This window comes from Portunus trituberculatus, chromosome 38, assembly GCF_017591435.1.
Source record: "Portunus trituberculatus isolate SZX2019 chromosome 38, ASM1759143v1, whole genome shotgun sequence".
Lineage (NCBI taxonomy): Eukaryota > Metazoa > Arthropoda > Malacostraca > Decapoda > Portunidae > Portunus > Portunus trituberculatus.
Genome location: NC_059292.1, coordinates 20,947,486 through 20,964,985, shown reverse-complemented (window position 1 = coordinate 20,964,985; position 17,500 = coordinate 20,947,486). Strand labels below are relative to the sequence as shown.

The window sequence follows — 17,500 nt, the reverse complement described above, 5'->3', positions numbered from 1 at the left end:
TTATCATGCTTTTCAAAATTTTTAATGGGTTTGCAAATATGAATATTCAAAAATACGTATCAGTCGACCAGTCAAATGTCACCAGAAGCAATGGTTTCAAAATTGTTGGTAAGCGTTTTGTAACAAATGAAGTCAAACACTTTTTCTTTAATCGCATAGTCAATATATGGAATGGTCTGCCATCAAATGTTGTCAACTCAGGTACTATCGAAACGTTCAAAGTTCGCCTCGATAAATACTTTGAATGTAATCCCCGGTTGTCGCTATTCATTTCCGAATAATTTGCGCTTTTTCTTTTATCTCCCGGGCCTCTGATCGTGAATTAAATTGCCCGTTAGTTTAAATTACTCTCACCCTCCATACATGACACAGATAGCCCGGAGTGAACGGTCACTACTTTTACTCTCGATCTGTGAAGGGCTGTGGATAGTCAAGAGCCCTGACAGTAGGTGACCATCATCGGGATTTAAGGTACCAGGGTCACCGCTGCAGGGGGTAACCATACAGTGTGCGGCGCCCTTTAAAGGGAAGTGCACTTTTACAGTGGTTGTACGGAGCTGGGGCCTGATTGACTGCTGCCTCTCTTGAAAGCGCCAGGCAAGGCTGCCGCACCACCTTTTTGACTCCACACTGTGTTTACATACATACTACACTACACTGCATACACGCACAGATAGCCCAGAGTAAACGGTCACTACTACTACTCTCGACCTGTGACGGGCTGTGTTTGGAGAGGGCCTTGTCAACCATTGATCATCATCGGGAACTAAGTACCAGGGATCAATGTTGCAAGGGGTTATCAGCGTACGGAGTCCCTACAGGGAAAGTATGCTATCTCAGTGGATTGAACGGAGCTGGGGCCTGATTGACTGCTGCCTCCCTAGAAAGCGCCAGGCAAGGCTGCCGCACCACCCATTCGACATACACACTGTGCATCCACGTACACAATGCACACACCACATGACATTCACCAAGCGTTAACACTTTCCCCCACAAACACAAGTAGTCAGACGTAGATTACACATTTCCTTTTCACTCTCTACTAAAATTCCATGTGATTTTTTAATATCACATGGTTTCGCCTTTTTTTTCCTGCCAGCCTCGGCTGGAGGGAGGGGCGGGTGGGGAGGAGCCTTCTGCTTTGCTGTCCTGTCTCTACCACTGGTAGTTAGTAGATAGTTTTCACAAACAGCCTAGTAAGGACCTAAGGGTCTGTTGCTGTTTGTCTTCCTTTGTATTCCTTTGTATTCCTCCTCCTCCTCCTCCTCCTCCTCCTCCTCCTCCTCCTCCTTCACCACCTCCTCCTCCTTCTTCAGGCAACAGCTTCATCAGCATCTAAGAGCATTTAAGTGACGGAGGGAGAATAGGAGGAGGAGGAGGAGGAGGAAGAGGAGTGAAGGAAGTGAGCGACTTAGAGTGAGAAAGACATGAGGAAGAAAGTAAAAGTGAAGCTCAGTGAGTGAGAGAGAGAGAGAGAGAGAGAGAGAGAGAGAGAGAGAGAGAGAGAGAGAGAGAGAGAGAGAGAGAATGCCCACCTGCTCTTCGTCTGCTTAACTTCCTGCTGATTCATCTCCTATTTTTCCTGTCTCTCTCTCTCTCTCTCTCTCTCTCTCTCTCTCTCTCTCTCTCTCTCTCTCTCTCTCTCTCTCTCTCTCTCTCTGGTCTTGAAAGTGAGTGACATTTAAAAATTCTAGACTTTCACTTATTTTACGATTGGAACGTTTTAGTAGTAGTAGTAGTAGTAGTAGTAGTAGTAGTAGTAGTAGTAGTAGTAGTAGTAGTAGTAGTGGTGGTAGTAGTAGTAGTAGTGCAGTGGTGGTTGTGCAGTAGCAGTAGCAGCAGTAGCAGTGGTGCAGCAGGTGGTGGTGGTAGTAGCAGTGGCAGCAGTGGCAGTGGTGGCAGCAGCAGTGCAGTGGTAGCAGCAGTGGTGGTGTGGTGGTGGTGGCAGTGGTGGTGGCAGCAGCAGTAATAGCAGTGGCAGCAGTAGTGGTAGTGGCAGTAGCAGCAGTGGTAGTGCAGGTAGCAGCAGCAGCAGCAGCAGTGAAAAGCAGAAAAGTAGTACTAGCTGTAATGGTGGTGTTGGTGGTGGCGTTGGTGGCAGTTTTAGTAGCGGTGGTGGTTGTGGTGGTGACGGAAGTAGTAGTAGTAGTAGTATCATTAATGGTGATAGTTGCAGTAGTTGTGTTGGTGATGGTAATTGTGGTGATGGTAGAGTGGTAGTGGTGGTGATGGTGGTTATGGTGGTGGTGGTGATGGTGGAGGCGGTGGTGGTGGTGGTGGTGGTGGTGGTGATGGTGGTGGTGGTGGTGGTGGTGGTGGTTGTGGTGGTGGTGGTGGTGATGGTGGTGGTGATGGTGATGGTGGTGGTGGTGGTGGTGGTGGTGGTGGTGGTGGTGGTGATGGTGGTTATGGTGGTGGTGGTGGTGGTGGTGGTGGTGGTGGTGGTGGTGGTGGATGGTGGTGGTGGTGGTGGTGGTGGTGATGGTGGTTATGGTGGTGGTGGTGGTGGTGGTGGTGGTGGTGGTGGCGGTGGTGATGGTGGTGGTGGTGGTGTCAGCTGGAGAGTAAAAGAAGAAAAAAAGAATAAAAAACTTGCCATCAGCTGATTACCGTAAGATCTTGAAAGATTTTGTGTGGAAATGTTAATAATGTTTTTGTGTGTCTGGCAGAGAGAGAGAGAGAGAGAGAGAGAGAGAGAGAGAGAGAGAGAGAGATTTAATTAGATGCAGTTTTCGAAATAAGTTTTTATCGCTTATCAGATTATGACGATGTTCAATAGTTTTATTAGTGGTAGTAGTGGTGGTAGTAGTCGTGGTAGTAGTTGTAGTCGTAGTAGTAGTAGTAGTAGTAGTAGTAGTAGTAGTAGTAGTAGTAGTAGTAGTAGTAGTAGTAGTAGTAGAAGGAGGAGGAGGTGGAGGAATATTAATAATAATAGTGGCATTTCTGTTCCTACTACTACTACTACTACTACTACTACTACTACTACTACTTCTAATAATAATAATGATAATAATAATAATGATAATAATGCTGTAATAATGATAAATAATAATAATAATAACAACAACAACAACAACAACAACAATACCATTACTACTACTACTACTACTACTACTACTACTACTACTACTACTACCACTACCACTACTACTACTACTACCACTACCACCAACACACATAAAAGGCAGTAGTCAGTCTGTATATTGAATTTTCCATAACCACCACCACCACCACCACCACCACCACCACCACCACCACCACCACCACTACTGTCACTTTCACGAAGGTGCCCCCCGACCCTCGTTCACCTTCACCTTTACACTGTTATTGATCGGAAAAAAGAGAGAGAGAGAGAGAGAGAGAGAGAGAGAGAGAGAGAGAGAGAGAGAGAGAGAGAGAGAGAGAGAGAGAGAGAATTTTATACAGCTACTAATTTCCGAGTCTTACAATGAGAGAGAGAGAGAGAGAGAGAGAGAGAGAGAGAGAGAGAGAGAGAGAGAGAGAGAGAGAGAGAGAGAGAGAGAGAGCATACTAGTAAAAAAAAAGAAAATTGAGTTAATTAATGATGATGATAAGAAGATATGAAATAAATACATTAATAAGAGCAACATTGATTATAGATGAGAATAAAAGGATAATTAAAGGAGGAGGAGGAGGAGGAGGAGGAGGAGGAGGAGGAGGAGGAGGAGGAGGAGTAAAAAAAAAGTGAATACTGGAAGATAGCAATAATAAGATAAAGAATATGATTAGAAAATGAGAAAAAACAATCAGTGGTCAAATAATAGATAGGTATGAGATTTGTGTGTGTGTGTTTGTGTGTGTGTGTGTGTGTGTGTGTGTGTGTGTGTGTGTGTGTGTGTGTGTGTGTGTGTGTGTGTGTGTGTGTGTGATAAAATTTATTCGTTAAGTTTAGATTCAGGAAAGAGTCGGAAATCTCTCTCTCTCTCTCTCTCTCTCTCTCTCTCTCTCTCTCTCTCTCTCTCTCTCTCTCTCTCTCTCTCTCTCTCTCTCTCTCTCTCTCTCTCTCAAAACCCTCTCAGCACTCGCCTCTGTTTTGTGCTCGAATCCAATCTCAATTAATGACACACTTGTTAGCCTCGAAAACTTCATCCCTTAACTCACAGAACATGTAAAGATTGGCCAGTCCGTTGCCAGTGTTGTGCTGCTCAGCTAGCTAGGAAGACGTACCTACATTGCTCTCTCTTTCTCAGTAGCGTGTCTTATAAATTTTTCATTACCGAAGGCAGAGCGAGAGGAGGTTTAAACAGTTTTATGAAGGTAGAAATGAAGGTGGGACGAAGGTTGATAGGTGCCAGAAGGAGGGAAGGAAGAAAGTTGAAGATAGCAGGAAGGAATGATAGAAGGAATGTTAAGAGAGTAAAGCCTGAAAGATGTGAAGGGTAGAAGTATAAGGAAGAAAGGAAGAAGGAGCGAAGGAAGGGAGATTTAAACACAAGAAGCAGTGGAAAAGGAAGAGAAAGGAAGGTAGAAACGCAGGATGCAGGAATAAAGGTAAAAGGAATGATGCAAGGGAGAAATTAAGAAGGGTAGAAAAAAAAATAATTAGGAGAAACATAAACGTGAAAGCATTCCATAGACAAGCGTAGATTAAGAGGAGATTTGATGGAGGGTGACATAAGCAAACTCCTCAGGGTCAGTAATCAGGGTAGAACTAACCAAGAAGTAACGGATTCCAGCTTGATTACGTTAGATTAAAGGAAGATATTGGAAGGAACTGGTTTTCAAATAGAGTGGTAGATGAATGGAATGGACCCAGTTATCAGGCTGTTAGTGGCAAGTCAACAAGGAGTTTTAATGGCAGATTAGACAAATTTATAGACGAAGCGTGGAAACAGGTAGACATGTTTTGTACTGTGGACTGCCACGTGTAGGCCCGGTGGCTTCATGCAGCTTCCCTTTATGTCTTATGTTTTTACGAGCGAGCGAGAGAGAGAGAGAGAGAGAGAGAGAGAGAGAGAGAGAGAGAGAGAGAGAGAGAGAGAGAGAGAGAGATCGCAACGTGTCATAAATTAATAGGAAAAAAACCTCTGGCTTTCTTTTGTCAACATATTAGTTTGAGTTCATCTTGAGAGAGAGAGAGAGAGAGAGAGAGAGAGAGAGAGAGAGAGAGAGAGAGATATGATCAGTTTCTATATTAGCATTTTTTCCACGCTGGTCTAAACTTAGTTAATATAAGTTCTCGCATAGTTCTTTAATATAAAAAAAGGAATAAGTTCAATAGCAGTCTTCTACGAATTTGTGGAAAGAAAAGTTTGGTTCTCACTTTTCATCTTCCGTAAAGTTAATATGAACTGGAGAAAAAGTTTTGTTTTGGTGAATGGAGGCGTAGACTGAGAGGAGGGTCTGACGGAGGCCTATGAGAAATATAACAAGGGTAACTTCAAACAAAAATCCTCTGAGTCAATAATCATTAGACAAGAAATAACGGATTCAGCCTCAATAAAGTTGGATTTTAAATTGAGGTTGAAAAAAAAAAACTGGTTAAGATGGAGTGTTAGTTGAATGGAATAAACGCAATATTCATTTTATTAGTGCCCAGTACACAAGGAACCTTTGAAGATTAGACCAATTCATGGGTATGAAGGATGGCAGGAAATACTAGGTTGTCAAGTTTCACAGGGACTGCCACGTGTAGCCCTGATGTCTTCATGCAACATCCTATATTTTTCTATATTCTAATGTTCTTTGTTGATAATTTCGTAACTGACTAAGCAACCACTTGTCACTCGCCTCTCACTCCGTCACTCCTGCACTCCGTCACTCAGCGGTCAAAGAATGCTAATTTCCTAACGAGTTTAGCAAGCTGCCGTGACCAAACATTGCCGCTTGTTACACATTGCGGCGCCGCAACCAGCTGATTAAAATGAGGAAATATTGACTCTTTCTTAATCTCGCAAGGAAAGTTTGCTACACCGCATCACGCCACGTCCATCCACGCACGTCACTCAACTCAGTAGCTCTGGCAGCATGCTTGTATGCCTTGGCGCCTCTCACACTGACTTATCATTATAGAGAGACAGATGCATACTTTACACACGTCATCGGGTATTGAGGCAAGTAGGTTTATGGAGAAACGGAAAAATGAATAAGCAAAAAAAAATATACACCATGCATGACATTTATGCAATTCACTCTAAACAATTCTTATACATTCTTGTCACTTTTCCTCCACACGTCTCAGCCTCATTCATTTCAGACAGCAAGGAGCCATTAGGCCTACACACGTGGCAGTCTCTTTATAAAACACACCAGCTTATTTCCACCTGTCATCCCGTCCATCAACTTGCCAAGGCGACAGACAACACACACCCTTGCGGCACTCTGGGAACAGGAAGCCACGCACACATTCACACCGTCTAATAATGATGAAAAAAAAAGAAAAGAAAAAAAAACACGCTCCAGTACTGACCACAACAAAAACTTCTCTACTTTTAAAACAATGCAGTGTAACCTTGATAGATTCGTAAAGTTTCCTGTTGTGATGTTTCGCTCATGAGTGTAGCGGTTCTTTAAGGTTCACCAGACAAGGCTGCGGATTTAAAACGTCAGAAAATAAGGGAAGGTGCAAGAAGCCATCAGGCCTACACGTTGCAGTTCCTTTACCAAGAAATGCTTACCTGTTTTCACCTATCACCTTCAGTCATAATTATTTTCCTTCATTTATGACCAGCCGGGAGCAGAGGTAACGGTCCTGAAGGAAAGACAAACGGACGGACAAACGGACAGACAGACAGACGGGCAGGCAGGTAGACAGACAGATAAACGTTAGCACTTCCTCGTAAAGTAAAAAGTGCGGCTTGTACACACTTACACTTATCAGGCAGCCATCGCCAGACACACACACACACACACACACACACTGGGACAAATGGTATAGAGATAATCATCAACGGGTATCAGAGGTGGTGGTGGTGGTGGTGGTGGTGGTGGTGGTGGTGATTGGTATCTGAAGGGGCATCTTGTGGTGGTGGTGGTGGTGGTGGTGGTGGTGGTGGTAAAAAAAAAAGTGCTACCGTTTTGTCTTGTCTTTAATAACATTTTTTTTAATCTCATATTTACTTCTTTTGTTCTTGTTCTTCTTCTTGTTCTTGTTCTTCTTCTTCTTGTTCTTCTTGTTCTTCTTCTTGTTTTTGTTCTTCTTCTTCTTCTTCTTGTTCTTCTTGTTCTTGTTCTTGTTCTTCTTCTTCTTCCTCCTCCTCCTCCTCCTCCTCCTCCTCCTCCTCCTCCTCCTCCTCCTCCTCCTCCTCCTCCTCCTCCTTTTCTTCTTCTTAATTCGACTGTGAGTGGGTCAAGGGGTGTAGGCAGAGAGAGATAGAGAGAGAGAGAGAGAGAGAGAGAGAGAGAGAGAGAGAGAGAGAGAGAGAGAGAGAGGGAGAGAGGATATAGCCGTCTCTGCATAGATTTCGTATCATCTCAGTGGTGGTGGCGGCATCCTCACCACCACCACCACCACCACCACCACCTATACAAAATTTCAGAGGGTCGTAAAATGTTATACCGGGATACTGAGAAGTGAGAGGATGGGAGGCATGGGGAAGGAAGGAAGGGAGGGGTAGGGATAGGTAGGGGTCTCTCTCTCTCTCTCTCTCTCTCTCTCTCTCTCTCTCTCTCTCTCTCTCTCTCTCTCTCTCTCTCTCACACACACACACACACACACACACACACACACACACACACACACACACACACACACACGAAGGCAAACACTCCTCACACACTCAAGTTTAAGGTCGAGATGTGAGTCAGTTTGCAAGACTTTCTTCCTCTCTCTCTCTCTCTCTCTCTCTCTCTCTCTCTCTCTCTCTCTCTCTCTCTCTCTCTCTCTCTTCAACATACACTGTCTGTTCTTCGTCTAAAAACAAGAACAATAACAATAAATACCACCACCACCACCACCACCACCACCTCATCTCATCTCATCTGACCCAGCCTCTCCTCTCCTCCACCCAGGGCGCGATGAGCAGCAGCGAGGTGGAGATCGGCGTGTGGGTGGAGGGCGTGCAGAAGTGGGTGACGGGCGTGACGCGGCGCACCACCTGCCACGACCTGATCAAGGCGCTGCTGCGGGCCCAGCACGGCGGCGGGCGCGCGGACGACGAGGAGGTGATCCAGTATGTCATTGTGGAGCGATGGAGGAAGGTGGAGCGGCCCCTGGACCATGAGCAACGCATCCTGAAGGTGAGGGTGGCGGAGGCGGAGGAAGATGGTGGCTATAGTGAGAAAAAAAGAAGCATTAAAGAGAATACACAGAGATAGATAAAGAAATACAAAGGAAGTCCAAATAGCTATTTCTAAGGTTCTATGCTAACTATTAGTGGGAGAGAGAGAGAGAGAGAGAGAGAGAGAGAGAGAGAGAGAGAGAGAGAGAGAGAGAGAGAGAGAGAGAGAGACAAGAGATACAAAGAAGTTCAAATAGTTACTTATAAGAGAGAGAGAGAGAGAGAGAGAGAGAGAGAGAGAGAGAGAGAGAGAGAGAGAGAGAGAGAGAGAATACAAAGAGATAGACGAAGAAATACAAAGGAAGTTCAAATAGTTACTTAGAGAGAGAGAGAGAGAGAGAGAGAGAGAGAGAGAGAGAGAGAGAGAGAGAGAATAGCACAGAAGGAAAAGAAAGAGCTGGAAAAGGGAGTTGACTAGCGAAAGGACTAGGAAGAAGTGGAAAAGGAGGATATTCACTCTGAGATGGACGAGGAGGGATATACATGTAGGTTATGATTTAGAGGAGGAGGAGGAGGAGGAGGAGGAAGTGAAAGGTTATCTAAAGGTGGAAGAAGAGGAGCAACTAAAGAAAGAGCAGGAGGAGAAGAAACTGTTGATAAAGAAGGAAGAGGAGAAAGGTCAATAGGAGGAGAAAGAGGAGGAATATGTGGAGACAGACGCGGAGGGAAGAAAAAGGGAGTGGAAAATTGAATGTGAAGAGTATATTGCCGGGGAAGTTGAGGAGGAGAAGGAGGAGGAGGAGGAGGAGGAGGAGGAGGAGGAGGGAGGAGGAGGAGGGGACTTAGTGGCATAGAGATCGGAGGAAGAGAAGAAAGTGAAAAGGAGATTTAAACCAGTTTGATTGAAATAACTCTTGAAGGAGAAGAAGGGGAGAGGAGGAGGAGGAGGAGGAGGAGGAGGAGGAGGAGGAGGAGGAGGAGGAGGAGGAGGAGGAGGAGGAGGAGAAGGAGAAGTGAAGATGAAACTGTGATAAGATTAGTCTGTACGGATGAGGGAGGAATAGGTGGGGAGGTGGAGAAGGAAGAAGAGGAAGAAGACTGCGTTGGAAGAGAAAGGAAAGGAGAGGACGGAGAGGAAAGCTGTATACGAGGAAGAGGAGGAAAATGAAAATTACTAGGAAGGAAGGAGACAAAGAAGAAAGGAAGACAACATGAAAAAATAGAGATTAAAAAGTACGAAGAAAGAAAAAAAAAGAATGAGTGAATGAATGACGAGAGAGAGAGAGAGAGAGAGAGAGAGAGAGAGAGAGAGAGAGAGAGAGAGAGAGAGAGAGAGAGGCAGGAAAAAAAATGGAAAGAAGAGGAAGAAGAAGAACTCCTGATGAGGCAAGACATGTTCACAACCACCCGTACCTCCCCTTTCTTCCCTTCGTCAGGCTCCCCACGTTCTCCCCATCTACACACACACACACACACACACACACACACACACACACACACACACACACACACACACACACACACACACACCTCAGACTTCTGGTTCCAATAGATGAGCTAATAGGCGTGAGAGTGAAGGTAGAAAAGATATATAGAGCAGGTGTGTGTGTGTGTGTGTGTGTGTGTGTGTGTGTGTGTGTCGACCCGTCACTCTTGGAAGAAAAAAATAATTAATGTTGGGAAAAAAATAAAGAAGTAGGAGAGGAAGTGGAGGACGATGAAAGACGGAGATAATTACAAGAAAAGATGGAAATTGAAGGATGAGGCGATGGAGGAGGAAGAGGAAGAGGAGGAGGAGGAGGAGGAAGAAGAAGAAGAGGATACGATGGATATGGAAGAGATAATTGAAAAGAGGATGAAAAAGAAGACGGAGAAGAAGAAGAAGAAGAAGAAGAAGAAAAAAAAACTTCAGGTAGAGATTAAAGAAAAGGGGGAAGGAAGAGGACAAAGAAATTAACTGGTAAATGAGGAGGAAGAGGAAGGAGAAGAAGGAAGAGGAGAAGAGGAGGAGGAGGAGGAGGAGGAGGAGGAGGAGGAGGAGGAGGAGGAGGAGGAGTTCCGTTAAAGTAATTAGTCCTCGGGCATTACAAAGAAACTGCCATCCAAAATGGTAGGCCTCCTCCTCCTCCTCCCTCTCCTCCTCCTCCTCCTCCTCCTCCTCCTCCTCCTCCTCTCGTCATACACAAGAAAGGATTAAATCTGAAATTAGATTATAAACACCATTTAGCTGAGAGAGAGAGAGAGAGAGAGAGAGAGAGAGAGAGAGAGAGAGAGAGAGAGAGAGAGAATATGCTTGTCCAGTAGATAACAATTTTTTTCGTTATTGAGGAGGAGGGGATGAAGAGGAGGAGGAGGTGGAAGAAGAAGAAGAAGAAGAAGAAGAAGAAGAAGAAGAAGAAGAAGAAAAGATTAGGTGGAGGACGAGACAAAATAGTGAAATATGGTGATGACAAAAATTACGATTATGAAGATAAACGAGGATCAGGAGGAGGAAGAGGAGGAGGAGGAGAAGAAAGAGGAAGAAGAAGAAGATGAAAAACTAATAAAAAAGAAAAAAAAGAAGAAAGAAAGACTAATGATGAAGAGTGGCGGAAAGAGGTTTAGGAAAAGAAGGAGGAGGAGGAGAAGAATGAGGAGAAAGGAAAGAAAATAGGAAAATAGGAGAAAAAATACGGATGACGAAGACGAGAAGGACGAGGATGAGAAGTAGCGCGAAAGTGAGGAAGAGGAGGAGGACGGGGAGGAAAAAAAGTAGATGCCAAAGTAGGAAAGGAAATGCAGAGAAAGAGTAGAATGATAATAGAATAATCTAATAAATAACAATCATACATGCATACACACACACACACACACACACACACACACACACACACACACACACACACACACACACACACACACACACACACACACACACACACACACACACACCTGCCGAAACAAGAATTACTCCCAGTGAGGTCTATTTGCACTGGTTGACGGGGTGCTGTGAACTTATCTTTAAAGCCAGATGTGACCTCACTGAACGTTTCCTTTTGTGTCTCATAACGCAAGGAGGCAGCCACAGCCTGCCCTCTAAACACAATTCTCTTCCTTCGCAGAAAGCTACATGCACCAAACTACTTATACATTCTTCACTCGAGATTTAGAATGGGAAATAAAAAGACTGCTATGCCTGCCAAGGAGTCTCCTTTCCTTTAACATGTTTAGGGACCGGCACCTCAGTGGGCCTTTTCTTTTTATAATTTTTGTTGCCCGTGGTCTGTTCCCTGTCGTACATAAAAAAAAAACAGACACACACACTCACCATCAGCGCCTTCTTCAGGTGTGGCGGACATGGGGCGAGGCGGTGAGCGAGGTGCGGTTCTCCCTGCGGCGGGTGCGGGACGGCGAGGGCGTGGGCGGTGTGGGCGGCAGCAGCGGACGGCCGGAGCGCAGCAGGCGACGGCAGAAGATGAAGCACGCCCACGGATCCCGCGAGGCGCTGCACCCCAGGAAGGTTGCCAAGGAGGAGGCAAAGTTTAGGTGAGTGACTTCCTTGTCGACATTACTCAATCCTTCTTGACTTTACTAATCCAATCCTTCATTAACTTCTTCATTACCTGACCTGATCTAACCTGGCTTGATTTTAACCGACCTAATCAAAATTTTTCATTAGCTTCATCTCACATTACCTAAATTAATCTAACCTTAATTGTCTTTAGCAAACGTAATCAAAATCCTTAACTCAATCTTATACCAACTAACCTAACCTAATCTAACCAAGGCATTCTGAACGTTGCTTGATTTCACTAACCCACTGAAAATCCTTAATCACCTTTATCTCACATTACCTAATTTAATCTAGCCTTATATGACTTCAACTCACCTAATCAAAATCCTTAACTTAATCTTTCAGTAACTCAACTAGCCTACCCTGACCTTACCTAGCATTACTTTATTCAAACTAACCTGATCAAAATCTTTAACAGTCATGCAGTACCTAACCTAACCTAATCTACCTTTACTTAGCCTTACTTAATTTAAACTAACTTGATCACAATCCTTAACGTTACAGTAGCTAACTAAACCTTACCTATCCTTACTTGTCTTAAACTAAGTTGATCAATAAAGGCTTTAACCCCTGTCAGTACTAGAACACATTTTTTACCATGAATTTTGTGTGTGTTTGGACGATTTTGTTTTTATTAGGAAGGTCTAAGGTCAGGAGATTAATGGCAAGTCTTCACTATTCTAATCCTCACATAAGTATCTGAAGCTGTATATATAAAATCACCAAATAGTATCTAGAATAAAAATGAAAACGCGTCATGGTACTGAAAGGGTAAACCAACATGGTCTTACAGTGCCTTACCTAACCTTACCTGGTCTTGCCTATCCCTATTTGACCTGTCTTCATCGAGCCTTACCTCACCTTAATTATCCTGAACTAACCCAAACTTAGCCTTACCTAACCTAATGAAACTGAGTTAACTTGGTCTAATTATGTGTTATCTTACATAATCTGGCCTGGCCTTAGATTGTCTTACTTAACCTAATCTAACCTGACCAAACGGAGCTTAACTTGATTTAATATAACTTAAAGAAGAGTTAATGTTTCGTGTTACTACTACTACAACTATACTACTACTACTACTACTACTACTACTACTACTAATAATAATAATAATAATAATTCCTCTTCTACTACCACCATTTTACCACAAACATTACCACCACTATTATTATTATTTCCAGCCATAGTTCCCACCACCACCACCACCACTACTACTAATGGCCCCTTCCTTTTTACCCCCGGCGCGTCACTAGTGTCCAAGTACCTCGTAACATTCCCCTAGTAATGACAGGTGCTCGGCGGGCATACCTGGCAGTGATGGTGGTGGTGGACCGGGACACATAAGTTGATGGGAGTAATGGAGGAAGAGGAGGAGGAGAGAGAGAGAGAGAGAGAGAGAGAGAGAGAGAGAGAGAGAGAGAGAGAGAGAGAGAGAGAGAGAGAGAGAGAGAGAGAGAGAGATAAAGGTTACTGTGGTTCTTATGAGTAATGGTCTCTCTCTCTCTCTCTCTCTCTCTCTCTCTCTCTCTCTCTCTCTCTCTCTCTCTCTCTCTCTCTCTCTCTCTCTCTTTATTTGTTTATCTTACCTTACTGTCTGTTCATTAATCTGTCTGTGTATTTATTGATGTGCTTTATGACGGTCTGTATGTGTGTCTGTTCGTATTTGTTTCCATATTAATCTGCTTTATGTTTGTCTATGTGACTGTCTGTCTGTTTTGTGTGTCTGTTTCTTCCATACCCACTCCATATCTGCTTAATAAGAAAATGAAGATGCCACGCTCGTGATAGCAATGCATCAACACTACTATGAGCTGGTCAGGCGAGGTGAAGCAGGTCTGGGCGGGTGGGAGGGGCTGATCGGGTCTGGTGGGGTCTGGTCGGGCCGGCACGTGACAAGGCGAGGTAAGATGGGGCAAGGGGCGAGATGAAACAGGTTGATATGGGACGAAATGAAACTGAAATAGACACGAACGGGTAGCCATGTTGAGACGTGGTATTGGCGGGGCAGGATCGGGTGGGGCGGGAGAGAGAGAGTGTGTGAGGTAAAATAAGGTGAAATAAAGAAAAAAATAAATAAATGGTTAACTTAAGGGGAAAAGTAAAGAGTAACCATATTAGAGAGGATCATTAGTAGTGCGGGGTTTGAAGGAATACACTAACGTAAAGTCAAGTCAAGTAAGAAAGTTAAGTAAAAACCAGCAGACCGCTCTACTGGACACTGGCGGAAAAATAAAAGTAAGCGAGGCAAAGTAAAGAAGGAAAGGAAAGGAAAGAGTAAAGTAAATGCCAACATACCACTGCGCTGGACACTGGCTGAGAAAAACCTCCACGGAGATCAAAGTGAAGGGCAGTTTGCTACATCACAGCGGTTATCAACACACAAATTACTACACCACTCCATCCCCTCTCCACCGACCCCTACACGTCCGTGCCACGCCTGCCACGCTCACCACAGACCCGCACACATAACACAGCGCCTAGAGGTGACCCATGTGGCTGTTACGGGCCTAGCGAAGATGAGAACCAAGCGCTATCCTTCAACTCAGAGTGAATGGCCACAACCCGCGGCCCTGAGAGGCACCGCGCGGCACCTGGCCCACCTGACCCTCAGTGCTGCGCCAAGTGCCACGCGCCGCCCACCACCTTCGCCTCTCGTGACCCCGGCGGGAGAAACTTCTGAGTGTGAAATGAGCGTGTGAAATGAAGGTTTAGCATCCGTGCATGGCGTTGAAAGGGAAAATCTGGGCGGTGACCCTTTAGCGAGTGTGTGCGTTTGTGCGTGCATGTGCGTGCGTGACCCAGCGAGTGACCCGGGTGCTGGAAGGTCCTAGACCTGAATATTCATGGGCTGTGTTTCGCGCACTCCGCCACGCTTGAAAGACACGACGAGGGCGAAAGGAAGGAAAAAAGTGACTCAGGAGAGAAAGTGATTGATAAAATTTTAGTAGTCGATCGTGGTGGTGTGTGGTGTGTGTGTGTGTGTGTGTGTGTGTGTGTGTGGCGAAGCGAGAGAGGCTGCGGGGAGAAAGGGCAGTCGAGACACCGGCACTGCCCCACTAGAGAGAGAGAGAGAGAGAGAGAGAGAGAGAGAGAGAGGATGAAAAGCACAGGAAAGACATGATGACACGTTTGATGCCTTAAACATAAACTTGCACGTCAGTCAGTCAGGCAGTCACGTCACTCCACCGGTCACTCAAACACACACACACACACACACACACACACACACACACACGTACAAACCGGATTAGTCTCGCCCTGAGAAGCAGAAGCAGAAAAGTGGTTAGACAGGGAACTGATGACGCAACTACCACCACCACCACCACCACCACCACCATCACTGCCCTCCAAAGCGAAAGTCTGGCCTATCCCCCCCGCACCACCATCACCACTACCTCTGACACCACCACCCCCCACCTCCACTCCCCCAACCAACCAGAGGTGCCGATAGGGAGGCAGCGAGAGGCGGTGGCGTGTTACACACACACACACACACACACACACACACACACACACACACACGGCCCGGTAGCTCAGTGGTTAGACCGCTGGCTTCACAAGACAGATGACCGAGGTTCGATTGCCCGGCCGGGTGGAGATATTTTGGTGTCTCCTTTCACGTGTAGCCCCTGTTCACCTAGCAGTGACTAGGTACGGGATGTAAATCGAGGAGTTGTGACCTTGTTGTCCCGGTGTGTGGTGTGTGCCTGGTCTCAGGCCTATCCGAAGATCGGAAACAATGAGCTCTGAGCTCGTTCCGTAGGGTAACGTCTGGCTGTCTCGTCAGAGACTGCAGCAGATCAAACAGTGAATTACACACACACACACACACACACACACACACACACCTGAAGTTCCTGAAGGTTGATCCGGAGGTAAGGGCTTCCAGGACAAGGCGAAGCCGCCTCCTCCTTTATGGTGATGCCATTGTTTCTTAGGTATCTCAGTTGGTCGTCAATGAAGTTGGTGTCAGCGGCTGTTCGGTAGTGGTCCAGGCTTGGTTCACCCGGAACAAATTTCAAGAACTTATCGAGGCGGTTTTTAAAGATTTCAGCAGAGACATTTGTTGGAGTGCCATTATTGTCATTGAATTTCATATTATTCTCCTCTCCCCATGACTTCAAGATCATTCTGCATATTCACTGTACTGTTAATATCTGTTATCTCACATATCACTCTTGTATCTTCTGCGAATGATCTTATTGTTGAGTGGACAACTGCATTATTGATGTCTGTAATATGCACCAAAAACAAGAGTGGTCCCAAGACTGAGCCTTGAGGTACCCCACTCACCACTTCCACTGCCTGAGAAGTAGCTCCTTTAATGGCCACAAACTGAGTCCGGTTCGTTAGGAACGAATGTATCCATCTTCCAAGAACGCCTGTAATCCCGAGTGCTCGTAATTTATGCATCAGAACACCATGATCTACCTTATCAAAGGCTTTTTCGAAATCTAGGTAGACTACATCTACGTTACATCCCTTTTCCGAAGATTCCATTATATTTTCATGATGTTCAATGAGTTGTGAGAGACATGAATGTCCTGCGCGAAAACCATGTTGTCCCGCATTCATTAAGTTGTTGGTTTCTAGGTATGAATTAATTTTCTTGACGATATTTTTTTCCATTACTTTTATTCAGTGGTATATAACTGTAACCGGTCTATAGTTTAAGGGATCAGCACGTAAACCTTTTTTGTATATTGGTGTAATTCTACCAGTTTTCATAAGTTCAGGTATGACTCCGGTTTGAAATGATTTATCAAACAGCTTTTGCAATGGCTTGATTAATTCTTTTGCACAGTTTCTTAAGAGAACCGCCGGGAACCCATCGGGCCCTGAGGCTGCTGTGGGTCGAATGGTCTGTATAGCTGCCAAGATGTCATCTTCCGTAAACTGCATATCACATAATTCTCGTTGTTCAGCCATATTAGTGAAAAAAGATTCAGGGTCTTCTATAATTTTTGCTTCAGCTGGTATACTAAATACCCTTGCAAATTGTTGGCTGAAGAGCTCAAACAATTTAGGTGAATCATTCTCTAGGCTACCATCTGTGCCGGTTAATGCCATGACATCGATTTGTTCTTTACAAAAGTATAGAAATACTTCGGGTTTGTTTGAATTACTTCAACTTCTGTCTTCTCTGCCAGATGCTGCTCTCGGTGTACAGAATCCTTCAGCTCTTGGTCCATCCTCTTAGGCTTCGCTTCTATTAGTCGTTTGTTGTGATCAGATTTAGCAGCTTTTGATTTCTTCCGCGCTGTACCCCTTTACCTCATAGGTCTCTAGGTATATCCTTCTTTTTATTACTAAAACGTCTTTTAGGAGAATAATGCATGCAAGTATCCAAATACACTTGCATTATCTTTTCATAGAGGTACTCGGGTTGCTGGACACACACACACACACACACACACACACACACACACACACACACACACACACACACACACACACACACACACGGCCCGGTAGCTCAGTGGTTAGAGCGCTGGTTTCAAGCCAGATGACCGGGGTTCGATTCCCCGGCCGGGTGGAGATATTTGGGTGTGTCTCCTTTCACGTGTAGCCCCTGTTCACCTAGCAGTGAGTAGGTACGGGATGTAAATCGAGGAGTTGTGACCTTGTTGTCCCGGTGTGTGGTGTGTGCCTGGTCTCAGGCCTATCCGAAGATCGGAAACAATGAGCTCTGAGCTCGTTCCGTAGGATAACGTCTGGCTGTCTTGTCAGAGACTGCAGCAGATCAAACAGTGAATTACACACA

The 17,500-nt window shown here is 45.1% G+C and overlaps 1 protein-coding gene across 2 annotated transcripts in view; it reads left to right on the top strand.

The window, feature by feature from the left end:
• LOC123515033 (ras association domain-containing protein 10-like) overlaps nucleotides 1-17,500 on the top strand; it is a 158,651-nt gene that overhangs the window by 138,161 nt on the left and 2,990 nt on the right. For both annotated transcript variants that reach the window (XM_045273413.1, XM_045273412.1), the window contains exons 2-3: nucleotides 7,972-8,199; nucleotides 11,506-11,705. In XM_045273413.1, coding sequence (XP_045129348.1) covers nucleotides 7,978-8,199; nucleotides 11,506-11,705 — 422 coding nt within the window. In that variant the 5' untranslated portion in view covers nucleotides 7,972-7,977. The remainder of the gene's footprint in view (nucleotides 1-7,971; nucleotides 8,200-11,505; nucleotides 11,706-17,500) is intronic.